The 23,012-nt window shown below is 43.8% G+C and overlaps 1 protein-coding gene across 5 annotated transcripts in view; it reads left to right on the top strand.

The window, feature by feature from the left end:
* ARHGAP17 (Rho GTPase activating protein 17) overlaps positions 1 to 23,012 on the top strand; it is a 97,026-nt gene that overhangs the window by 17,067 nt on the left and 56,947 nt on the right. For all 5 annotated transcript variants that reach the window (XR_009214163.1, XM_032157160.2, XM_032157154.2 and 2 more), the window contains exons 2-3: positions 19,463 to 19,502; positions 21,166 to 21,270. Coding sequence is in view for 4 of the 5 variants with exons in the window: in XM_032157160.2 (XP_032013051.1) it covers positions 19,463 to 19,502; positions 21,166 to 21,270 (145 nt within the window). In the remaining variant the exon portion in view is untranslated. The remainder of the gene's footprint in view (positions 1 to 19,462; positions 19,503 to 21,165; positions 21,271 to 23,012) is intronic.

Below are 23,012 nucleotides of genomic sequence, written 5' to 3'. Positions count from 1 at the left end.
TTCTGGGGCTTTGCCTCTTCCTCTGTCATCCATGTTCTGTGTCTTGGCTTCCCGGGGCCCTCCCCTCCCACTCTCCTGTCCCTGACGTCCCTGTGCCCATGGCCCAGTTTGCATCATCAGCCAGTCCCTCATCCATGCTTCGCCCGCACCTCGCTCCTGGCTCCTTCCCTGCCCTCCCTGGGGACTCCTTTCCTGTCCCCTGCCCTGGCTCTACTTCTGCTGTGTCCCAGGGCCTCCATCCTCAGCCTCCGTCTTCTCTGCAGGGTCTGCTTCTGCATGAACTCCCCCAGATCCGTGTTTGCTGCTGGTCCTCACGGCAGGCTCTTCGTTTCTGGACTAGATGCCTTTTCTGTGCTTCAGAACCATCTAGAAAAAAGCGAACTGGATATCTCCACCTGAATGTTCAACAGGTCCCTTCACCCAGCATTTCCAGAGCTGACCTCATTGTACCTTCATATCCTCCCAGTGTTTCTCTCTCAGTGAGGAAAAACACATGTTGTCCAACCAGTCCCTCAAGGCAGAAACCTGGTGGTCATCCTCAGCTCCTCCCCCTCACTTCCTGTCCACCCCCAAGTCACCGAGTCCTGTTCCTTTCTCCTTTGCAGTGGCTCTCTGCGTCCTGCTCTACCTACCCACTGTTTAGTGTGGACCCTCCTCCGTCTCACTTGGATCTCATGTTTTTGGGACTCTTCAGATTCTCCCCCTTGGCTTCCCTACCCGGCAGCATATCTTTCCCTCACATATTCCACACTGCAGCCAGAGGGATCTGCCAAAGAAGTAATTGTGATAATGATAGAGAATGTTGATCTTGGTGTGTACTGGGTGCCTTGCACTAGTCCAAGTGCTAATGACAGAGAATATATATCTGGGTGCGTATGGGCGCCTTGCACCAGTCCAGGTGATAATGACAGAGAATGTGCATCTGGGTGTGTACTGGGCACCTTGCAGTAGTCCAAGTGCTATGATAGAGAATATGAGTCTGGGTGTGTACTGGGCACCTTGCACTAGTCCAAGTGCTATGATAGAGAATATGAGTCTGGATGCATGACTAAGCCCCTTACCAGTCCAAGTGCTAGAATGATGAAGAATATGAGGTCTGGAGGTATGTACTGGGCTCCACACACCAGATCAAATGCTACTGATAGAAAATGAGGTCAGGGTGTGTACTGGGCGCCTTGCACTAGTCCAAGTGCTAATGATAGAGAATATGAGTCTGGGTGTGTACTGGGCACCTTGCACTAGTCCAAGTGCTAATGACAGAGAATATGCGTCTGGGTGTGTACTGGGCGCCTTGCGCTAGTCCAAGTTGTGTATTGACTTGTTTAATACCCACCAGACCCTTTGAAGTCAGTATAGTGTTATCCCTTTTATAGGTGGGAACCAGAAGCACAGGGAGATTGAATAACTTGTGTGACATGATTTCTCCATATTCTAGACAAAGAACAAAAACCCTTTTTTTTTTTTTTGGTTGTCCCTATGTTGCCCAGGCTTGTCTCCAACTCCTGGCCTCAAGCAATCCTCCTGCCTTGGCCTTCCAAAGCACTGGGATTACAGGTGTGAGCCACCACGCCAGGAATTTTTTGAGCTTTCTAGGAATCAGCACTTTGCTTATATTATCTCTTTCAATCTTTCCAATTCTATAAATTAGATATTCTTAATATCTCCATTTTTATGGGAAAGGAAATGGAGACACAGAGATGTTAAGTAATCTGCCCATAGTTACCCAATTCTTAGGTGGTGAATGGGGCTTTGACTCCCTGCATATATGCTCTTAGCCACTTCACCCACCTACAAGGAGCTAGCACCTTGCTTGGGGTAGAGGGAGGGCACCTTCTGAACATGCTTTAGGGGGGGTTTTTCTGTTCTGCTTTCAGAGTTGTGGGTGGCAAAGGAGACGTGCATGCATAAGATGTTCTCATTACTAAGAGTGCTTCTGATGATAAGAAAAGACCAATATCCTGTTGGAGCAATGTCCAGATATGATGAAATGCTAGATTTGCCTGGTAATGCTGAAGAAATTTTTTTATGAATGCTCCATCCCCAGAAGACTCTCCCTCCTGCCATTTGATCAATTGATTTTATAATATGAGCACTGGTAAATTCTTAGGAATACAACTATCATAATAACATGTTATGGCACAAAAAATTTAAGTTATTCCACTGGTAGGTTCCTGAAATTATTGATGGTAGGAAGATTCTCCAGTGCAGAGAGGGACTTAAGACGTTATGGGAGACATTTTAGTTAAGATGGTTGACTGAAGACATATTTATTTCCCTCCCCCCCCCAAAAAAAATAAAATTCACTGAAATGTTGGGAATTTTTTTTAAGTCTTAGAAGTTAAAAACCATTGTGCTGAAATCCCTGGGATACTTATTAAGAAGTAGGTGGCTTGCACCTGTAGTCCCAGATACTGGAGAGGTTGAGGCGGGAGGATTGCTTGAGCTCAGGAGTTTGAAGCAAACCTGGACCACATAGCAAAGACCTTGGTCTCTTAAAAAAAAAAAAGAAGAAAAAACTGGTCTATAGAGAAGTAAAGTGAGTGCAGTTTTATTTGTTCGTTCATTGTCCAAGCCTGGTTTTCCTTTGTTTAAATTCATGTAACAGCCTTTCTGAAGATTTTTTTTTTTTTTTTTACATTTGCTGCCTTTACTCATTTGAAGACCTGGAGTCCGGCAGAGTTCCATTCCGTGTTTTCCGCAGTCCTTCAGTGGGGTTCGCACACTTGATGGCCTAGAATTGGGCTGGCCCTTGGCTCTCCTGCCCACCCTGGTGGTGGATTGCCACTGCCTCCTACTCAGTACAAGGCCCAGATACTGAAAACTTTCACTTAGTCACTTATGTATTCAGCAAATAAGTTTGCTCACAATCTTCAGCAGTTCCCGTGTACCTGAGCTTCAATGGGGTGGGGTTCTCCCCCAGCCATGTCACCTGCATCTGCTCCTCCCTGCTCTCTCTTCCCTCTCTTCTCCCTGACCTGGGTGCTCTTGTACTATCCAGCCTCTGGGTTTCCAACTCATCCAGTAGGTCTCAGAAGCCATCACCAGTTCCAGGATATCTTTCTGATATCCCGGGTCTGCATTCAGGCCCCTCCTGTCATGTCTGTAACCCGTAACAATTTAATGTGCTTCTCTGTGCCTAGGTTTCTAAATCTCTAAAATGGGTATGACATGGTTTGGCTGTGTCCTCACTCAGATCTCATCTTGAATTGTAGTTCCCATAATCCCCATGTGTCGTGGAAGGGATCTGATGGGAGGTAATTTAATTATGGGGCGGTTACCCTTATGCTGTTCTAATAATACTGAGTGAATTCTCATGAGATCTCATGGTTTTATAAGGGACTTTGTCTCCTTTTGCTCGGCGTTTCTCCTTGCTGATGCCATTTGGAGAAGGACGTGTTTGCTTCCCCTTCCGCCATAATTGTTAAGTTTCCTGAGGCCTCCCCAGCCCTGTGGAATTGAGTCAATTAAATCTCTTTCCTTTGTAAATTATGGAGACTGTGGGTATGTCTTTATTAGCAATGTGAGAACAGACTAATACAGGTTATAATAGTGGTATCAGTCTCATGGTTGTCTTGAGGATTAGGTGGGTTAATACAAGTAAAGCGTGTATTAGGTGGTTAAGAACAGGGTCCCTGAAGTAATATTGCCGAGATTCAGAGCCTAGCTGGGAAACCTTGGGCAATCACTTAAGTTCCCTGGGTACATCAGTTTCTTCATCTGTAACATGGGGGTAATAATACTTATCCTGTAGAGTTCAATTCTTGCAAAGCACCTGGAACAGTGCTGAGCATGTGATAGGAGCTCAATAAATGTGGGCTGTGGTGATAGTGACAACTCCCAGGGGACCCTGCACTTCCCTGTTGGAACCGTCCTTGCGCTGGAGTATAATGGCTTATTTTCCTTGATTAGTCCTTGAGCTCTGTCAGAGCAGGGGCCCTATCTTACTCATGATGGCTCATGGAAGGGAACCCGAAAATATTTGTACAATGACTAACCAAATGAAAAGTTAGTGCAAAGTATGCATGACACCAGCCTGTGGTTGAATTTGTTGATGGGCTGAGTAGCTCCACTCAGTTAAGGCTTACTTATTCTGAAGAGCTTTTTGACAAAACACCTCATTAAAAAGCAATCAGATTTCTGTTTTAAGGTACTTACAGAGTCCTTTCGTCCATAAGGCACTCTTTTCTTTGACCTTAGAAAAGGGCAGGTGGAGATTTAGGGTTTTCCCCACCCAGAATCTACCATCATCCCTCAAAAACTGCCTCGCCCTGACTTTCCAGGTGACTATTTTTTCTTCATTTTGTGCACCACGCTAAGCATGGAACTTTCTGGGCCGCATCTGTGACGTGTATTTATTGTAGAATTCCAGAGGAGCCACCATTATTCAGATATTCAGCACTAGATGCCTGTTTAAACCATGCAACATTTGTCATTTTTGGAGTTACAGTCCTATATTTGCAAAGCCCAGTTTGGAAGTTTTCAAAATGTTCCCTTCTTTGCTATTTTGTTGTAGTCTCTTAAAAGTCCTGTGAGAATGTTGATGCAAATATAAATAAAGTAAAGGGCAGAAAGGTTAAGGGATGTATTTTTAGATGCTATGGTTAGTTTGTGGTGGAGCTAGGACCAGAACGTAGCTTGCAAATTTAAGAGAAATTTAACTTCGGTCCATGGCCTTGAAGGTACTCTTTCTGAAGGTTCAAAGACTGGTTCACATTGTGTAACTCACTTAATGGGTGTCTGCCTGCACACCCACGAAACAGGGATAATAAAAATTGCCCTATATGGGTACATGTTTTTGCCTATTACTTTTTTTTTTTTTTTTTTTTGAGACAGAGTCTCACTCTGTCGCCCATGCTGGAGTGCAGTGGTGCAATCTCGGCTCACTGCAACCTCTGCCTTCTGGGTTCAAGTGATTCTCCTCCCTCAGCCTCCCGAGTAGCTGAGATTACAGGTGCCCGCCACCATGCCCAGCTAATTTTTTTTTGTATTTTAGTAGATATGGGGTTTCACCATGTTGATCAGACTGGTTTTGAACTCCTGACCTTAGGTGATCCGCCCACCTCGGCCTCCCAAAGTGCTGGGATTACAGGCGTGAGCCACCATGCCTGGCCGCCCATTACTTTTAATGGGAAAAGCCACAATTACTTTTGCACCAACCTATTATAATGAAATAACACAGGTGAAAGTGCTTTCATAACAGAAAATAATGTATAAATGCAAAATATTATTATTAATTTTTTTTAAAATTTTAGTATTGGAAATTTGGTGTTAAGAAACTCTTTTGTCTGGGCACAGTGGCTCATGCCTACAATGCCAGCATGTTAAAATTTTAGACCTTGTCTCCAAAAAAAGGATTTTAGCTGAGGCAGGAGGATCACTTGAGGCCAGGAGTTTGAGACCAGTGTGGACAGCAAAGCGAGAACCTGTCTGTACAAGAAAATACAAAAATTAGATGAGTGTGGTGGTGTGTGCCTGTAGTTTCAGCTACTTGGGAGGCTGACACAGGAGGATTGCTGAGCCCAGGAGTTGGAGGCTAAAATAAGTTATGATCGCACCATTGCTTTCCACAGTCTGGGTGACAGACCCCGTCTCAAAAATAAATAAACAATAACGAAAAGTTTTTTGATTACATATGTTATGATCCAATTCCAGTTTCTATGTTTGATTACTTTCTTGAGCAGAGAGTACCGTATTTATGAATTTTTCTTGTACTTTTTTCAAGTTGGTAGTTTATAGTCAGATTCTGCTGTACTGTTTCTGTTAAAATAGCTATGTGTCAGGCCGGGCGCGGTGGCTCACGCCTGTAATCCCAGCACTTTGGGAGGCCGAGGCAGGCAGATCATGAGGTCAGGAGATCGAGACCATCCTGACCAACATGGTGAAACCCCGTCTCTACTAAAAATACAAAAATTAGCCAGTCATGGTGGCATGCGCATGTAGTCCCAGCTACTCGGGAGGCTGAGGCACAAGAATCTCTTGAACCTGGGAGGCGGAGGTTGCAGTGAGTCAAGATCGCGCCACTGCACTGCAGCCTGGTGACAGAGCGAGACCCTGTCTCCAAAAAAAAAGAGAAAAAATAACTATGTGTCATTGGCCAGGATGACTATTTGGGCTCTGGGTCTGTGTTCTTGTCTCTCCTCTAGATAGCCATAGATGCCTCCAGGAGTTTTCCCTACTTCCGTCCTGCTATTCGACTTTTCATTCTGAAACTCAAACCTGTTGCCATTCCATTACTGAAAAACCATCAGTGGCTCCCTGTTGCCCCCGAGTTCCATGGCAGGCAAGCCTTTCTCTGTAGCCACATTTCCACCTCCTGTTCTGTACCCTGCTAAGTACACACTCCTCCCCAAACCCCTTCTCCCCATGCCTGACTTATCAGAGGTACACTTGGACTGTTTCCCTGCTTTCCTGGCCACACAGTTCATCACTCTTCTATCCGTGCCCCCAAAGTGCTCATGAGACCTTTTTTTTCTCACGAGCTCCTCAAGGGTGGGGACTGTATCATTTCTGTCTCCTCTTTTCTTTCTCAGTTCCTGACATTTAGTGGGAGCTCCATAAATACCATCTGAATGAACAAAGATCTAAAATCTGAGGCTCTTGGAGTAAGTCCATCCTCGGATGGATGGCTTATACTTGGAGACTTGCTTTCGCGTGAATGCATGCTCAGCTGAGATCTGCTGGTGCGGGTGTTTCTATAGCTTCCTTAGTGGTGGGAAGCCCAGCAGCTTAAGACATTAGCTTCTGATGCAGGGTTTACTAACTCTCCACGTACTCTGTCCCTGAATTTCTGTTTATTGTTTGCCTGTGATTCTCTTTGGTGCCGTCCCACACAGTGTTGTCACAACCAACCCTTTGTTTTAATTGAACGTCCTGCACTACTCCTGCTCTAAGTCTGACTAGCTTTTTGTTTTTGTGTGGTCCAGGCTCGACTGTGACTTCTTCCAGAGAGAAGCTAGAACAGCTTGATAAGTTTGGAAAGGTCATTCTTAGATAAGACTTGGGATTTATCTGAAGGTTGTTACTATTTGTTGTAATTCTCAGAACGGCTAACACTCCATGAACCCTCACTAGGTGCCATGAAACACGTTAAATAAAGTACATAAGATGGTGTTCCTAAACAACCACTATGGTGGTGGTATCATTATTATTATTATTTTATGGTTATGATTATTCCCATTTCACAGTGGAGGAAATGTTGCTTAGTAAGGTGCACCTGTGAATGTCTAGCCTTGGGTTTCAAAGTCTGGTCTGTTTGACTCGAGAGCCCTAACTCTTAGTTCTGACTATATCCTGCATTCTTATTCTTTGCTGGGAGTGAAACTTAGAATTGGGTATCACTTTGTTTTTTACAACTGAGTTTACTCTGCCTGTGAAGGCCACAGAGTAAAGCCAGTTGTGAATCATGCACATCAGCTCCTTCTGAAATGTGTTTATGGCCTAGGGCACAGGGACCCTGGAGACTATGGTGCTGCAGTGCATTATGGCTGCTACCCTTCTAGTCTGTCCCGCTGCTCACTCTGCCACCTGTCAGCTGTTGCCACCTGAACCTTCTCCTTGCAGCAGTTCTCAGTGTTCTCTTTGCTTGGGAATTGCCTGGGGAGCTAAAAAACAACAACAAAAAAACAAAAAACGAGGCCCCACCTCCAGAGGTTCTAATTCATTTGTTTTAGGTTGGGGTCCAGGCATCAGTATTATTATTTTTGACAACCTTATGAGGGGTGTGTATGTGTGTGTGTGTATTTGTGTTTTGTGGGGGACATGGTCTCACTCTGTTGCCCAGGCCGGAGTGCAGTGGCATGATCGTGGCTCACTGCATTCTCTACTTCGCAGGCTCGAATGACCCTCCTACCTAAGCTTCCTAAGTAGCTGGACTACAAGTGCTCACCACCATGCCCAGCTAATTAAAAAAAAAAAAAAAAAAAATATATATATATATATATATATTATATATATATATATATATATTTGAGACAAGATCTTGCTTTGATGCCCAGGCTGGAGTGCAGTGGTATGATGGTGGCTCACTGAAGTCTTGACCTCCTGAGCCCAAATAATCCTCCCATTTCAGCCTCCTGAGTAGCTGGGACTACAGGTGTGCACCACCATGCCTGGCTACGTTTTTTATTTTTTGTATAGATGGGGGTGTCCCTATGTTGCTCAGGCTGGTCTTGAACTCTTGGACTCAGGTGATTCTCCCACCTTGGCCTCCCAGAGTGCCGGGATTACAGGCATGAGCCACTGTGCCTGGCCTTTGAGGTATATTTTGTAGATCATAAAATTTACCCATTTTCCCCTTTTATCTTTAGTTGGCTGCAATGTTTGTACATATTTATGGGATATAGAGTGATATTCTGCTATGTTTACAATGTGTAATGATCAAATCAGCATAATTATCATATCCATCACCTTGAACGTTTGTGCCTGTATTGTGAACATTCAAAATCCTCTTCTAGATTTTTGAAAATATACACTAAATTATTGTTAGTCATATTCACCCTATAGTGCTATAGAATACTAGAACTTATTCCTCCCATCTAGCTATAATTATTTATTCCTATCCGTTAACCTCTCCCTATCTCTCCTCCACCCTATGCTTCCCAGCCTCTAATAACCACAATTCTACTCTCTACTTTTATGAGGTTATTTTTTTTTGGCTCCCACATATGAATGAGAACATGTGGTATATATCTTTCTGTGTCTGACATATTTCAAAAAAGTCTCATTTTAAGTATACAACTCAATGATTTGTAGTAAATTTACAGAGCTGTGTAACCATCACCACAACCCAATTGTAGAACATTTTTGTCACCCCAAATAAGAGCCTTCGTACTCCTTTACAGTTAATCCCCATTCCCCCCACCTCCAAAGCCAACCACTCATCTACTTTCTGCCTCTATAGATTCCCATTTTCTGGTCATTTCATATAAGTGGCATCACCTGTATTATTTTCAAAGCCTCCAGGACTGTCATGTGTAGCTCTGGTTAAGAACCACTGTTACCTCCTAGATCTTTTTCCACTATTTTTTTTTTTTTTTACTATTTTTCTGAGTGGCTCAGAAAACTCAGTAGGCCCCTGCCAGGGCTGTCTCTTAGATAATCTGTGAGCTAAATCAGTCCTTGTAAGTTGGACTGAGAACTTAATGATCATTTACAACCTGTTTTTATGGGGATGAGCTTGTCAAAGTCCAAGTGTGCTGACCTAGTTTGGAAGGGAGCCTGCACAACCTGTCTTCAGACGCTGTGCGCCTCCCCAGCAGCCATCAGTCACAGCACTGAGTCAGAGCCGAGGTGTGGAGGGAGCCCCTGACATTGTGTGGCCTGGCCTTGGGCACTTTTGCTTTAGACTTTTTGTGTGGCGTTTCAGCTCCTCCTAGCCTCTGGCTGCCTCACCAGAGCAGTAAACTGGACTCCTCCTGAGCTCCTTTCCCTTAGGCAGTAGCTCTGTGTCGATGTACTGTCTGCATTGCAATATTTTGCAAAATATTTCTCACATATTTTTGCCTGCTTAAATGAATTTTAAAATCTCAAACTCAGCTGCCTCCAGGTCCAAGCAGGTACCATGAGTGACTGGAGCAGGCTGGGGAATGAGGCACTTGGAATGCCTGAGAGGCCATTGAGAAGGGAGATTTCTTTCAGATTTTGCTATAAGCAAGAATTGGTGGTGGAGCTTTGAGACAGGCCACGTGGTTAGAGCAGGGATAGCAAATAGATTCCATTTCATGTGCCAGAGGGGAAAAAGCCAACTGACTGAACAAAACGCTGCGTGGGGAGGCTTACATGTGCAGGAAAACGATAAACCTCAATTCAATTTAGGGTAAAATGTAACTGTTCATCTTAGTCACAGATTCAAATAATATTATCAAGATTAAGTTAAGATTGAGAAGGCTTTTATTGTCATTTAAAGTAAAAATTAAATGTTATAACCCTGTCCTAGAGAAGTTGTAAATACGTGGGCAAAATACCATCATTTGGGGAAATAATTCAGAGTATAGAACTATTAGATCTATTTTTCCCACGTCATTGCCAAAATATTTTCTGTTGAATCATTTCCCCCCGATAAGTATCCTTTTTCTTTTCAGTGTTAGGCATGGGAACAATTTTTTCCCAATAACATCCCTTTAGAGTTCTGTAAACTCTCTTACGGCTTTTAAACTGCTTTGTGGCAGGTATAACAAATTGCTTCATTTTTAAAGTTTCAGAGAGTCGTTTATTTTAAAAATCCAATTAAGTAGATTTTAGATTCCTTCCCAGGAATCTAAGACAACAGCTAATCTAATGAGATAAAACAGTAAAAACTCATTCATTAGTCCTCCAGCTCACTATGAAATCAAATTATTGCATCCAAACTGGGCTCAGAGGCTCAGGTGGATTTTGTAAACACTTGTAACGGGAAGTGACAGTGTTGCACAAAATCAGATTCCCAGCAGAATGAAATCCACTGCCTGGCCCTGGGTGGGCTCCGTAATTTCACTGTGAATACAAATCACATTGCATGCAGTAATGTTTATGTTGTTGCCCTACATACAATATTCAGATCCTTGGTAGATTAGTCACAGTCTGTCTTATTTCTCAAAAATGCATTCAGATATTTCCTGGTAACTAGCATTGAAAATGAGTTCATTAAAAATTCTCTCCATGCCCCATTTCGTTTTTTCATTTTAATTGACATATCAGTCAGTGTGCAAGTGTAAAAGCCAGCAGAACACTGATCTCTCACGTGAATTTGTAAACTGAAAACCAACGGCCCTGTGAGCCCAGGGGCAGTGGGAGCCATTGATGTTTGATGTTAGTGTTGGCACCTCGGCCACATATTTGCCATCCGTGGGTGGGGGGTGCCCTTGGTGGTAGAAAGATGAGCCCCTGCTCTCAAGGCCCCAGAATGGCTGAAAGGATTGAAAAGGAGCAATTTGGCAAAGTCTTGAAAAGCCAGCATCTCTCAACCTCTGAAATACAAGTTGGGAAAGCGCAGAAATCCCCCTTCTGAGTAAGAAGAATTTGGATTTGGGAAGTGATTAAAAAGGATTGAAGTTTCATGGGAAAATGGACTTCACTTGTACATAGATCAGGGGTCAGCAAACTGGTCTGTGGGCTAAATGCGGCTGCTGCAGGCTCAGAATGGTTTTGGCATTTTTAAATAGTTGAAAAACATTAAAAGAGGAAGAGTAGTTCATGACGTATGATAATTAGGCAAAATTCACATTTCATTGTCTATAAATAAAGGTTTATTGGGGCACAGCCAGGTCCGTTCATTTATACAATGTCTGTGGCAGCTTTTGTGCTGCAGTGGCAAGCTGAGTCATTACATAGAGACAGTATGGTCTGCACGCCTGAAATGTTTATTGTTGCTGAACTCTTGGGTAGAGAACTGTGTTTATTTAGATCTTGTCCTGAAATATGTTTATCAGTAGAGACCAGAAAGCAAACAGTGATTAAAATACTTCAGTGTTTTTGAGGAGGTGAGTGGATGGAGGTGCGTAGGTGCAGGAGGGACATAACTTCTGATTTCTTCCTGTCACCAGTGTCACCAGCACTGGACTGTGCCTCCGCATTTGGACTGAATTATCAGAGGCAGCCACGCCCGTTCACTTTGGCAGCTGCTGCTTACCTATGAGGCAGAATGTCGAGGAAGAGAAAATACACCTCCAGCCCAGCCTCACCCATCCTCAAAGTGATTCTAAAAAGTTAGCTATCAAGGTTTGCACCACATCCTGCAAGAGTTACTGATAGAGACCTGGGGTTGGCCAGCGTTTTCTGTAAATGGCTGGATAGCAAATATTTTGAGCTCTGCAGGTCATACGGTGATGTCTTTTGCAACAACTCAGTTCTGCTGTTGAAGCTCAAAAGCAGCCATAGATAGCACACAAACACATGAGCCTGGCTGTGTTCCAGTGAAACTTCTGTAATACACTGAAATGTGAATTTCATAAAATTTTCATGTGTTACCAAATACTATTATTTTGATTTTTTTCCAATCATTTTAAAATAACCACTCTTCTGAGCTTTCTGGACATGAAAAATGGGCGGTGAGCTAGATTGAGCCTGTGGGTATAGTTTGCTGACCCCTGGTTTAGATAAACTAAGTGTAGGCCTTGCTAGTCAGGCCCTCTGGGTTTGAATCCCACAATCCCACTTATTAGTGCTGGGGTCCTAGGCAAGTTACCTTTCAAGACCTCACTTTCCTTATATGTAAAATGGAGGAAATAGTGGTTCCTACCCAATAGGATTGATGTGAGAATTAGAATAGATGTAAGTGCCAGCCCAGTGTCTGGGGCATAGAAAGCACCCAGCAAATATGGCTGCTACTGTTGTTGGCTATTACGAAGGCTCAAGTAGATCCCTACAGCCTTGGAGGAATCGTTTGTGATGTGGAGGTTTGACGGTCTTGAGCTGTCTTCAGTCCACAGTTCAATTAGATTGAATATGAGGCTGGAGGGTGTGGTGGTGCTGCCTTGCTTTTGTGCAGTTAAGTAGAACATGGTATATCCACAGAATAGGTTAATGTACAGGCATAAAAAAGCAGGTGGTAGAGTTGTACAACTGTGTTCTGACGTGTAAAAATGCCCCTCGTGTCTCCGTCTACCTGTGTGCATCTGTGTGTGTGTGTATGGGTGTGCATGTATGTGTGTGTACGTATGTGCGTGTATGTGTGTCCTTTGAAATCAGCACTTCTCAGCCTTGGCACTGTTGACATTTGGACCTGAAGTAAGCAGAATAATGCTCTGCCGTCCCCAAACATGTCCAGGTCCCTATCTCCAGAATCTCTGAATGTTTTAGATTACATGGCAAAGGGGAACTAAGTTTGGAGATGGAATTAAAATTTCTAATCAGCAGAAAGGGAGATTAGCCTGGACTAGCCAGGTGGGCCCAGTGTAATCACAGAGGTCCTTAGCAGTGGAAGAGGGAGGTCGCAGAGTCAGAGGAAGATGTGACTGTGGCAGAGAGGCCCAGAGTGAACCGTACCGGCTTTGGCAGTGCAGGAGGAGGACAAGGAATGTGGCAGACTCAAGAAGCTGGAAAGGGCGAGGAAGCAGATGCTCTCCTCGTGTGTCCAGGAAGGCATTCAGCCCTGCTGCCACCTTGATCGTAGCCCAGGGAGACCTGGTCAGAAGTGCTGAACTCAAGAAGTGTGATATAATATACTTGTGTTGTTCAAGCCACTGAGTTTGTGGTGATTTGTTACAGCAGCAATAGGAAACAAATCCAGGGCTGGATCATTCCTTGTTCATAATTCTTTATATTATTTAGTGTGTGTTTGTGGGGGGTTGCATTTAGGATAGTCAGTAGCATCCTGGCCTCTAGCCTACAGAGATACCAGTAGCATCTCCCATCATGACAACCACAAATGTCCCCAGAGATTGCCAGATGTCCCCTGGGGACACAGTCACCTCCAGTTGAGAAGCACTAGTTTAAATTTAGAAAACAAATTGGGAAGGATATATAAGAAATTCGTAACAGTACCCTTTGGGATATGGGATTGGAGGAATGGCTTTCACTCCTCTTTTAACATAAAATTTTTAAAACTGGATTTCACCTCCCCCACCCCCGTAGACATTTTTTTTTTTTTTTTTTTTTGGTTTTCAACTGTGTTTTTTTTTCCCATTTTATAAAAAGATTAACCTTGAAAGGTAATATCACATTTCAATTTTAGTCATCATGGATTTTACTGTGGAAGGCAGTTCTATACACCTATGGCTGCTTTTCAACCTAGTTTCATTGGATTTTGTTTGACATTGTAAACGTCCTTTTTCCCAACGATGTGATAGACATCCATTCATTCATTCAGTGTGTATTTCTTTTTTTTTTTTCTTTTTTCTGAGATGGAGTCTCGCTCTGTCGCCCAGGCTGGAGTGCAGTGGTGCAATCTCGGCTCACTGCAAGCTCCGCCTCCCAGGTTCACGCCATTCTCCTGCCTCAGCCTCCCGAGTAGCTGGGACTACAGGCGCCTCCCACTGTGCCTGGCTAATTTTTTTTTTGTATTTTTAGTAGAGACGGGGTTTCACCGTGGTCTCGATCTCCTGACCTCGTGATCCGCCCGCCTTGGCCTCCCAAAGTGCTGAGATTACAGGCGTGAGCCACCGCACCCGGCGTCAGTGTGTGTTTCTTAAGTGGCAGGTGCTGAGCTTGCCGCTGGGGAGAATTGATGACTTTAGAGCTCTCTTCTCTGCCCTTGTGGAACCTGCTGTCTAGCAGGGAGGAGGACAGTAGTGCTCATTGCTTGGAAGACCACAGCCTGCATCGATTGTGGGGACTTGAGCATTTGTGTCCATGGTGTGGGAGTCCCTGGCTCCCATAGTACATGTTTTATGAAGGAAACTACCAGAAATCCATGATTAGAGATGGAAAATGTCAGACCAATTGGAAATTTTCCTTTGACTCTCACCTGGTCTGAGCATTTTCTGTCTTTTTGGTACAGTGAACTACTCCAGATTGAAAACATTTTTGTTTTCTCCTTGCCTGGCAAGTGAGCTCAGTGAAACATCCTATTAGCCACACTGCAGGGTTGGACATTGCCACACCAGGTCAAGGGAAAGTGACCCTATCAAGGCCTGGGCAGCACTGCTGCTTTGAGAATTACGAGGAGAAAATCTGTGCTTTACCAAAAAGTAAATTAAAGATCCTGCCTGGTATAAGCCTTGCTTGAGTGACTAGTGAAATTGCAGAATAGCTTCATAGGAAAAAACAAACCCCAGAGTAAAATGGCGAGTGGGAAGTTCCTTCCTGATTCGTATTGTTTTTCCAGTTGCAGACAGGAAACATTCAAGTGTGTTTTCAAGCCCAGAACGTTGGACACAAAGAAGGCTCTGACAAAGCAGAAAAAACCCATATACAAAAAGTTTAGGAACATGGAGCAAAATGTCTGATTCCAAACAATCTAGGCTGGGCTCAGTGGCTCACGCCTAGCACTTTGGGAGGTGGAGGCGGGAGGATGGCTTGAGCTCAGGAGTTTGAGACCACCCTGGGCAATGTAGTGAGAATCCATCTCTATAAAAAATATTTTAAAAATTATCTGAGCATGATGGTGCACATCCCTCGTCCCAGCTACTTGGAAGGCTGAGGTGGGAGGATAGCTTGAGCCTAGGAGTTCGAGGCTGCTGTGAGCTGTGATCAGGCCACTGCACTCAGCATGGGAGGTAGAGCAAAACTTTGTCTAAAAAAAAAAAAAAAAAAAAAATCCGGCCGCATGCGGTGGCTCATGCCTGTAATCCCAGCACTCTGGGAGACCAAGGCAGCCGGATCGCTTGAGCTCAGGAATTTGAGACCAGCCTGGCCAACATGGTGAAACCCTGTCTCTACTAAAAATACAAAAATTAGCTGAGCGTGGTGTATGCCTGTAGTCTCAGTTACCTGGTAGGCTGAGGTGGGAGTATCACTAGAGCCCAGGAAGCAGAGATTGCAGTGATCTGAGATTGTGGCACTGCACTCCAGCCTGGGTGACAGAACAAGACCTTGTCTCAAAAAAAAAAAATTATATGTGTATATATATATGATTTATCAAGTATTATTTTTTATGATTGGATCACTTTGTCTACTGGTTTTTTTTTTGTTTTTTTTTGTCTATAGATGTCTTGACGAATTCAGTCTCTTGCCCCCTGCCTTGCTTTAATGAATTACAAAAACTCAACCAAAGATAACACTTCTCAGTAAAAACCAGCACATTTCTGTGGCTTATGTACATGGCCTATTGAATGGCCTATTGAATGGGCACCTTGGCTGACAGTGGAATAATTGCTGGACTTTCCATATCTCTGGTAAAGGTGAACACTGCAAAGCAGTTCATGATAGGAAGCGCCAAGGCTTGGACCAGTCACAGTGATGAGGGAGATCAGGTCATTTGGACCACATTATTGGAATAGATGGAGACAGTACCAAGTCCTGAAAATTAAGATGGAGAGCCCACAGGACAGCAAAGGAATCTTTGTGTGAGGGAGCCATTCCAGTTTGTGTATTATACTCCATAGTCATGATTTGTCACTTAAAAGTAATTCTTCCCAATTATAGGTCACTTTTAATAATCTCGGGGAACTCTAGTTGGGTTTTGGATTTTTTTCTACACATTCTTTTTCTTTTTTGAGACAGAGTCTTGCTGTGTTGCCCAGTCTGGAGTGCAGTGGCACGATCTTGGCTCACTGCAACCTCCGCCTCCCAGGTTCAAGCAATTCTTGTGCCTCAGCCTCCCAGGTAGCTGGGACTACAGGTGTGTGGCACCACATCTAGCTAATTTTTGTATTTTTAGTAGAGATGAGGTTTTGCCATGTTGACCAGGCTGGTCTTGAACTTCTGACCTCAAGTGATCCACCCACCTCAGCCTCCCAAAGTACTGGGATTATAGGCATGAGCCACCACCCCCAGCCTCTAAAATTGATTTTTTTTTTATTAAATCTAAGCCTGCAAATCTAAAATTGATTTTTTTAGTGTAATTTATATAGCCTCCACAAACACAGGAAACAAAGGGGAAATTTCTTTTTAAACAGTACATTAACATTTTCATATAATATATTCAATATAGTTTTCAGCCTCCAGACCTTTTCACGTAAAGTACCTGTAAAGCAGAGGGTCCAGTTAATTTGAAAAAAATGGCTGGAAATACACTGATTTTCTTTACATTTTGGATACTCTGAGGTATGTTTTCTGTTGTGCATTTGTAGAGCTTGACATTGGACCGATTCTTTAAGTTAGGCACACTTCACCCCTGACCATATCAATCAAGCATGCTACTTAAAAATGTAAGTAACATGCTATTTTTAAAAAACCTCAAAATTGTGTATTCATGTAGTTTAAAAAGTCAAATAATATAGTAAAAGACTTATCACAAAATATGGTGGGTTCACTCCCTACTCTCTGAGATTTCCCAACTCCAGAAGCAACTACTTTGAAATATTAACAGTTTATTGTGACATTTATTCATATTCATAATTATAAGTAATATGTGTAAACTATCGTTTTGGTTATCAAATTAGTTATTGTCTATTATCTTTCTGTTCTGATAAATGGGGGTTTAGGGCCCTTTCCATCTGCTTCTGCTCCCCCCATCCTTTCAATACAGTTATAATTTTTCATTATATTACTATTTGATATTTATATTATTTCCAATCAATTATTTGCAGCTGAGCATACTAGTACTATGACTATCTTCCTGTTTCCAGTGGACTTTTTGTTTTCCTGAAGTTAATACTTGCCTCGTTTTTATGTTTGCTTTATTTTCTTTGTGGCTGTTGCAGCACTGTGCTCATAACTGTTTAACAACTGTCAAGCTCCTGTTTGAATTGTTTGCGGTTGTTTATGTTTTTGATTTCAAGTACCAGTGTGAGGTTACTGAGCAAGGAGTTGGAAAAAGATGCACATGGTTGGTTGGTCTGAGCTGGCTCTAGCATACCCCTGAGCTATTACTAACTTTCCCACATCTGCTTATCGCCCACATTGGGATTGTAGAGCAAGTTCTTCTCTTCTTCTGTTATTTTTTTAAAAATAATTTGCTCTGAAAAAGGACATATTTGTTCTGATTCTCAGGTTGAATCTCTTTTTTTGAACTTGTGAAAATTTTAATAGGCCTTGAGACTTTTCTGTGTATACTCGTACTTACAGAAGGAAGTCATTTTAGAGTTGAGGTGGATTCTGTCAGAGGTATACAGGGCCCTGTCCAGATTTGGGGGTTTTGGCTAGGGAAAAAAGGCAAAAGTTACCCATTCCCTGGTGGCATTTTGCTAAAGGAGGGATGAGGCATTGGCGAGAGGAATGGGGGCGTCTAATGGTGAAGCTATGACGATCTCATGCCAGGTGTGTTCTTGCTAGGCTGACTGTCAGGTTTCTTTTTGAGTCTGGTTCTTTGACCTCATGGTCAGCTGGGGCCCTGCTTCCCTTCCCTAACTGGTATGACTACCCGTGTTTGGCTCTTCAGCAATGCCTGGCACCGTGCATGCCAAGCAAGGTCTAGGGTGGCATATGTTGGCCTGCTGCTGGTGGAACCTTTTCATAGAGTTGAAAATTGGCTGCCTCTGGAAGCTGGGGCCTTGGCTTTGTCTCTAGGCCCTGATCCTCTGGCCCTGGGAGGTATTTGAGTCAGGTCAGCATTCCAGTTTCCTGCAGAAACTGGTGAGTGAGCCACCCTGTAGGCATCTCCAGGTTGACTGGGACAGTGCCATGATGACAAGTGTTAGAATCTCCCATGGCAATGCCCTGTTCTGGCTAACGTGCCATTGCCCTAAGTGTAGACTGGAGGAGCAGCGCGCTTCTTTCCCTTGCCCACAATTGGCACTGCTCTGAGCTTAGCAGCATTTCGAGGTCATTCTAGGGGTCTCATTTACTTTCTGGCCCAAGAGCTTTTCCTGCTCTTGCCTTGGTTCCTGGCCAAGATCATACAATCCCCGTTCTGAATTTCCGGTTCATTGACAGCCTTCCCCTGACTCCCTTCACTGTTCAGAGCTGAAACATACTTTTTCTTTCTCTTTTAAAAATTTCCTTCACGCCAGGTGCAGTGGCTCACACATGTAATCCCAGCACTTTGGGAGGCCAAGGTGAGCGGATTACTTGAGGTCAGGAGTTCGGGACCAGCCTGGCCAACATGGCAAAACCCTGTCTCTTCTAAAAATACAAAAATGAGCTGGGCGAAGTGGCACGCGCCTATAATTCCAGCTACTCGGGAGGCTGAGGCACGAGAATCACTTGAATCCGGGATGTGGAGGTTGCAGTGAGCCGAGATCACACCACTGCAGTCCAGTCTGGGCAACAGAGTGAGACTGTGTCTCAAATAATAATAAAAATAAAATAAAAATAAAAATTATTGTGGTCTGACAATTGAGACTCTGCCAGCTCAGAATGTCCCCTTCTGATTGCTGGCCACGATGTTGGTTTAATGGAAGGGTCGATGAAATTAGTAGTAGTTCAAAGCATAACAGAGAAAGTTGTGGAAACAGTTTCTTTTAAAAGTAAGGATGGAGAGGAAATTTGAAGGAGGAACTAATTGTTATTGTGTGTGATGGTCTAGGCTTGTATCTTTGCATAACGTTTCTGGTTGTGAACTGAAGTTTAAGCTTCTGTAGAACAGTGTTTTCTCAAAGCCTTGTCTCGAGACCTCCTGCAATGGAATTCTGAGCAAGGAGTGGCTGTTAAAAATGCAGGGTCTATTGAATTAGAATAGAATCTCCAGAGGGACCTGGGAAATGGCATTTTATGTCAGCGCCTACTGCACTTGGTGATTCTGTGCCTGCTCAAGTTTGAGAACCACTACTCAGGATCATTTGTTCTTGTTTTGGGCTGCTATTCCCCACAAAGTTTTGCTTAGTTATTTTTCTTTGGTTTTGCTTAAATTGCTCTCTGATGTAAAAATTGGTGAACTGCCCCTGCCAACCCTTCTAAATTCATTTCTGCCTGTTTTGCTTTAAACTCCAGGCTAATGATTATTAAATTTTAGGAGTTGCCTTTCATTTTTGGATTTCTAACTATGAACTTTTAATTTTTCCCACAGAGCTGAGAAAACAGAAGTCCTCAGTGAAGATCTATTACAGGTAACAAAATATAGTCTCCTTTAAATGATCTGTTTAAAGGATGGAAAAAAATTCCTATGTGAGAATTGAGGCCTGTGGGCTTTTTTTTTTTTTTTAACCAGAAACAGAATAAAATTAATTAGTGTGATTTTGAGCAGGAAAGAAAATCAGTTTTGTTGCATGATGATAAAAAGGGGATCTGAAACCCAGCTACCTGGGTTCGAATCTCAGGTCTGCGCCTGGTTAGCTTTGTGGCCTCAGGGATTTACTGAACTTCCCTGCGCCTCAGTTTCCATTTATCTAAACTGAGGGAAAGGCCTTATCCACCTCACAGGTTGTTAGGAGGGTTTAATGAGTTAAGCAGGAACAGCACTGGGAACGGAGCCTGGCACGTGGAGCCTGGCACGTGGTAAGTGCTAGATATTAGTGATCTATTGTTATTATTACCGCCACTGCAAGCCATAGAGACTGTCTGTTTCTGACGTGAAACATCCCTTGATTTGCCCTGTGTTCTTCTGCCTCTTTTTTTCAGTCTCTGTTAGAGCAGTTGTGTGGCATTTCCCCAGGGAGCTGTGCCTCCCACGGGGGCAGAACCAGCATTTCTTTGCTGTTGATTCTTGAATACCTTGCAAAGGGACTCAATAGACATGGGTCCTCTCAACGAATAGTAAATGAGCACCTTCTGTTTCTGTGAAAGATAACGTCCCAGACACTGGGAGAAATCAGTGAACAAAACAGATCAAGGCTTCTGCCCTTGTGGAGTTTACATTCTAGTGGAAATTGGAATCAAAATTAAATTATGGAATTTGTTTGTTCGTTTTTTGCTTTTCTCTGGTGGCAAATGAATGTGCATTAGTTTTCTAATGTTTGAAAATCTGGTCATTGCAAGATTTGGGGAAGGTAATGTGGAATCTGCTCCTAAATCTCCCCTTGCCTGCCAGCCCTGAGTCCTGGGGCTATGGGCTTGGATCTGAAGAAACGCTGCTCTTTTGAGAAAGAGGCACAAACCATCTCGATGCATAAAATGGTTTGGGGTCAAATGTATTCTGTTTTGAATTTGTTGATTTATCTTTAAAATAGAAAGCATCCCAAGGGGCCTGCTCTCATTCTTCATGAGTCATCAGAATACACATTTTTGGCATTCCTTTCTGTAAAAAGCAGCTCTCTTTGCCATAAACAGCCATATTCTAGCAATAGTATTTTGGGAAGTTGCTTATGATGCGTGGGTCCCCTAAGTCAGTGTTTCTTATTGCTGACTGTCCATTCTGCTTTAGAGGTTTATTTAAAACACACACACACACCCCAAACCCAATAAGGAATTATTTTGAAAACACAGATCTTGCAGTTAAATTGTGGAACATTTATTTTGCAGCTTCTGTCTGATGTACATTGTGTGGAAGGCTCTGTTGACATGAACTGGAGAGAGCTCTTTGGCATCTCTGGTTTTTTCCACTTGGCAGTGGGTCTGGGCCTGGATCATTCATTCTCATTTCTGCCTGGTCCGACCTGGTGCTTTTCTGGTGCTGTAGTGTAAACCGACTGGCGCCACTCAATGTGATAGCAAGGTGTAGCCAAGATCATCCCTTTTGCCTGCACGTAGATTCAGCCATGCTTTTCCTACCAGCATGCAGACACCACAAAAGAAAGAGGATGAATTTGTTCTCTTTTGTCTCTGCCTTGTCAGATTGAGAGACGCCTGGACACGGTGCGGTCAATATGCCACCATTCCCATAAGCGCTTGGTGGCATGTTTCCAGGGCCAGCATGGCACCGATGCCGAGAGGAGACATGTGAGTATCAGATGTGACTCAGACCCACAGTTCCTGCATCTCTCTGAGGCTTTCCAACACCTGGATTGGTTGGTTGTCCTAAGTGGCATCAGTGGATCAGCCTTTGGTGACTTCTGTCAGCAAGCACGCTCATGACAACTGCATGACTATAGCATTCTTTTGTGTTTAAGACATCGCTGGGCTGGAAGCCCTCCTTACACGGAATCTTCTCCAGGTGCTTTTAAAAGCTCCACGATCACGTGTCATTGATAAGAGAATGGCTGTGTCGGTTATGCATCTTTTGCTGGCAGAAAGTGGAAAGCCTGTCTTAAATTGACATTGAAGTAGAAGTAATGTATTGGTTTGCTAACTGAAAAGTCCGGAGGTTGGGATGGACTTGAGGTCAGGCTTCATCTAACATTTCAGTAATGTAATGAAAAACCCAGTTTCTTTCCTTCTCTCTCCTGTGCCCTCAGTGTCTGCTTTGTCCCTAGACAGGCATCCTCATGATGGCAAGTTGGCTATTGGCAGCTTCTATGGGCTGCTTGTTCCTTGAGTGTGGCCAGTGGGAGTAAATAGCCTCTCTCCCAGTAGTTCCCCTCCCCTCCCCTCCCGCCTCTTTTTCTTTTTTCTTTTCTTTTTGCTTCCCTTCCCTTTCCCCTTTCCCCTTTCCTTTCCCTTCTCTTCTCTTTCTTTTCTTTTCTTTCCTGTCAGGGTCTCACTCCATGACCCAGGCTGTAGTGCGGTAGTACAGTCACAGCTCACTGCAGCCTCAAACTCCTGGGCTCAAGAGATCCTCCCGCTTCAGTCTCCCAAGCAGCTGAGACCACAGTACACACTACCATGCCTGGCTAATTTTTAAAATTTTTTCGTAGAGATGGGGATCTTGCTTTGTTACCCAGGCTGATGTAGAACTCCCGGCCTCAAGCAGTCCTCCCACCTGGGCCTTCCAAAGCGCTGGAATTACAGGCATGAGCCACCATACCTGGCCCCAGTAGTTTTTCTTGATGGAGTGAGAAAGCTGCTTTTTCCAAGCTCTTGGTAGATTGAAAGTGCGTTCCATTGCATTGATTTGTGTGGAGTTACATTCCCCATTTTTGACTATTTCTGTTCCACCGTAGTTACCATGGATAGGGGGTGAGGTGGGGTGAGGAGATGGGATGTGCCGATTGGTTTAAGGTAGTTGGGCCCAGGCCTAGAGCATGGGCTATGGTCCTACCTCCAGCGCATAGACTTTATCAAGGCCAGGATAGATCCCTGAGAAAAATCAGGATACTAGTATAGAGACGAAGAGGGATGGACTCTAGGAGAGCCATCCGGTGTCTGTTCCAAGGTCCACTTGTTCAGAGCGTTCAATTCCTAGGTAGAGCCAGTGGAGCACAGCAGCCTTTGTTCATGAGGGAATTCCATCCTTGCTTTTACAAGTTCCCAGCTTATGAGCATGCAGTAAACCTTAGAGCCCATGCAACATTGAAGTGACAGTTTCGGTGACACACAGGGAAGCTATGATTTGCTGTATTGTCACCAGGTGTCTCAAAAGTGAGAACTATTAATAGTATGCAGATGATCTGTGTTACCCTTTTATGTTTCCTACAGACTTTTATGGGGCACCCTGGCAGCAGGGTTTTTCCACTCTTGCACAACAGTGACGATTCTGCAGTCATGTCTGTCATAGGGATGGAAGTTTGCATACACCTATGCTTCCACACTTGCTGCAAAGCTCTGTCCCTCGGAACCAGACCCAGCCTACTGGTTCTGCTTCC

Source organism: Hylobates moloch, unplaced genomic scaffold, assembly GCF_009828535.3.
Source record: "Hylobates moloch isolate HMO894 unplaced genomic scaffold, HMol_V3 SCAFFOLD_6, whole genome shotgun sequence".
Lineage (NCBI taxonomy): Eukaryota > Metazoa > Chordata > Mammalia > Primates > Hylobatidae > Hylobates > Hylobates moloch.
This window is presented reverse-complemented; position numbering and strand designations above follow the sequence as displayed.